This window comes from Glossina fuscipes, unplaced genomic scaffold, assembly GCF_014805625.2.
Source record: "Glossina fuscipes isolate IAEA_lab_2018 unplaced genomic scaffold, Yale_Gfus_2 110114, whole genome shotgun sequence".
In the NCBI taxonomy this organism is placed as follows: domain Eukaryota; kingdom Metazoa; phylum Arthropoda; class Insecta; order Diptera; family Glossinidae; genus Glossina; species Glossina fuscipes.
Window position 1 is genome coordinate 4,963 of NW_024005747.1, and position 3,467 is coordinate 8,429.

General features: G+C 38.9%; 1 protein-coding gene across 1 annotated transcript; it reads left to right on the forward strand.

Moving 5' to 3' along the window:
- Positions 1 to 1,673: 1,673 nt before the first annotated feature.
- On the forward strand, positions 1,674 to 2,801 carry LOC119644318. Its single transcript, XM_038043866.1, has one exon. It carries the CDS (start codon positions 1,674 to 1,676, stop codon positions 2,799 to 2,801), a length of 1,128 nt encoding a protein of 375 aa, XP_037899794.1.
- The last annotated feature ends 666 nt before the right edge of the window (positions 2,802 to 3,467 follow it).

A 3,467-nucleotide genomic window follows, 5' to 3' on the forward strand; every position in this document is an offset into this window, starting at 1 on the left:
ATCTTCCTCAAGCACGAGTAACACCGGCAAGACCATTCATAAATGCAGGTGTTGATTATTTCGGACCATTATGGATCCACTACAAGATAGGAGGAAAGAAGCCAACAAAGGTATAAGTGGCAGTGTTCTGTTGTTTCGCTACAAAGGCAGTTCACTTTGAACTAGTAAATGATCTTTCAACAGAGGCCTTCATAAGAGCTCTCAAATGATTTAGCAGCCGAAGAGGAGGTTGTTAGAACATTTATAGTGATAATGCAACGGACATTATTGGCGCCAGCAACAAGTTATCAGAACTCCCTAGTTCAATATTTTCCAACAGTGGAAAAAAACTCGTTACCTCAACCTGCAGTTCAGTTCCCCCTACATACAATTCCATTTCATTCCCCCTATGGCACCTCATTTTGGACGCCTATGGGAAGCAGCCGTCAAATCAGCAAAGCATCTTCCAATGAGCAGTGTAGGCTCAGCTTCATTAACTTACGAAGAATTGGAAACTGTAGTCATTGAGATAGAAGAAATTTTAAATTTGCGTCCCTTGACACCTATGTCCAATGATCCATCTGATATTTCCGCCATAACTCTGGACATTTATTAATTGGTGAAGCTCCCACAACTCAAGTTGATACTGAAACCAGTTCCCAGAAACTGTCACTCCAGTCAAAATGGGAACTGGTCTCTTAAGTAAAACACGAATTCTGGAAAAGATGGTCTGACGAATATCTCCACGAACTGCAGCAAAGACATAAATGGAAGAAATCATCTCCCAACAGGAGATATGGTCATCATCAAAGAAGACAACATTCTTACCATGAAATGGCCATTAGGACGAGTTGCAAATGTATATCCAGGAAATGATGGATCTATTCGAGTTGCTGATGTAAAAACCTCATCTGGAATTCTTAAACGACCAGTACATCGCTACGCTTTGCGCCCCATTGATGACAACAACTCAGATGTACAAGTCCCTCCAGAAGAGACTGTAGATCAAGATATTGAGCCAGAAACTAAAAGAATGAAAATGCTTTCAACCAATCTTTTGGTCACACTGTTAGCAATGTTGCTAAAACTCCCTATGGTCTTTGGAACCGGAACAAGCAATCAAGAATTTGGATCTAAGCTTGGAATCCATTTTGAAGAAATAGGCTCTACTACCATATCCACAAGTCAATGGATTATAATTGTGTATTAGGACCTCTCAAACTACTGGAGCAATATGGTGTTCTTAATCATTAGAACAAATCATCTACGGAACTTCTGCACAAAAATTAAACCAAATGTCTCGTTGTTTACACGCTATAGAGCATTTTAAACACACGGAAACTGATTTGGACCTCGACAACAGATTACTGCACAAATCACCCAAGAAAAGAGGTGCCATTGACTTCATTGGAATCGCACACTCATCATTCGGTGTACTTGATGCCGAATATGCAGAAAAAATGGCAAAAACAATTAATAAATTAGAAGAGAGCGATTTATTCATACTAAAATTGTTGAGGGATCAAACATCAGTCGTCAATTCAACGGCAAATCTTATAAAACAGGGACTGGCCTCCACGAAGTCGAACTTCGATGATCTGCAACTTGAAATCATCAAAATCTACAAGGATGAATAAGCACTTCATGACGAGCTATATCAAGTCAAATTGACCCAGCTTTTCAATTTGGGCATTATGCAGTTAACACTCATAGCCAATAGATTGCAAAGGATACAAGCATGTATTCTGGATGCACTGATTGATACCCACCATGGAAAAATCAACCCATTATTATTAACGCCAGCACAAGTCGAAACCGAGATTACGCAGATTAACAGTCACTTGCCTCAATCATTGGAATTATCTGCATCAGAGGACGCTCTCATGGAACTCTATAAATTAATGAAGATCAAGGGTGGGCTCACTCGCAGCCACGTGTTATTCAACATAACGTTCTCATTAATCAATCATGATAAATTCAAAATTTATAAATTAACGCCTGTTCCCAACTACGTAAACAACACCATGGAAGCCATACAGCTTTCTAGCCCTCTGCTGGCTATAAACGTCAATAGAAGGCGCTATTTTTTGGTTTCACCCTCTCAACTCAATTCATGCGACATCTTAACACAAGATGCTTTCATATGCCGTAATATACTCCAGCATAACTTCAACGCTGAAAAATGTAAATGTGAAATCAACCTATTCAACAAGCTCACTTTGCCAAATTGCCCGCTAAAAGGGCTCACAACATATGTAACGTGGATGACTTTAGCACACAACAACCAATGGATCTATGCATCGTCATCAATCACGCAAGCAACTGCTGTATGTGACAGAGATATAATCCTTCTCAATTTAAAGAGTTCTAGTTTATTAACTATTCAACCAGAATGCATTCTCCAACACGACTCCGTCCACATTTCAGGCCATAAATCGATAACGACAACATTAATGTCAGCATATACAAGCCTTGGAGAATTGTCAGAACTATCACAACAAGACTTCATCAATGGCAGCTCCACCGTAATCTTCAATCATTCAGCGCTATCCAACCAGTATGCTACTCAGCTAACTGAGCTAGCAACAATTCAACACAAGCTGGAGGTTATACAAGCAACCAAAATTCAACATCGTGATAGTTCGAATCGTCATTCTAAGATAGCATACTCAGCATTGGTCATCAGCGCAGCCGCAATCATTATCATATCTTGCAGTATGGTGTTCCTTAAAAAGGCGGCATTTGCACACATTACTGCTGCATCAAACCGTGACATCCCACAACATGCGGCAACTCCAAATCCAGCTCCCCAAATTTTTTAGTCCAGGTTTAATAAGGCATGGACAACCAAGTTAGTTGACCGATTGGTCAAAGCGGGAGAGAATGTCTAGTTTAAATGTATACTTTATCTTACTTGTATAACTCATTCGATTTGTACTCGATTTAATTTAATATACACTCTCACCCAATACCGTACTCTTGCTTTACACATTCATGTTTGGTTGAATGTGCAGTTATTAACATAGCAATTGTTCATGCACTTGCATTTGCATATTCATATTTCTGTGTTGGTTTAGCATAACTGACCACAAACAAAAATACTGCAAATTACATAATCCGCACCTTGAAGTGTGTCGTCGTTGTTTATATTAATTTGCTTATATTGCATTTTTGTGGCACACTTCAAGCTGTTCATATTTCTGGAAGTAAATAAACGCAAAATGCAAGTGCATCATTTTATGATTTTATATTGTAGCATAATAATTCTGAGTTAGTTTACAAGAATGGTAATTTATCTAATCTAATCTACTTTCTTAGCAATAAAATCCGTCTTTGTGAGACACATCGATCGCTTCGTTATCTATTCATAGCGGTTTCTTCCAGTTACAAGTGCTGAAAGAACCAAATAAAAAGGGTTGGTACGACCAGATGCAACATTTTGTCGGCTCCTACCAACTAAGTTAGGCTCCAAAACCATTTTGGCATTT

Excerpts from the sequence above, each read along its gene's own strand:
- LOC119644318 (XM_038043866.1), top strand. The coding sequence starts at position 1,674 with ATGCAGTTAACACTCATAGCCAATAGATTGCAAAGGATACAAGCATGT.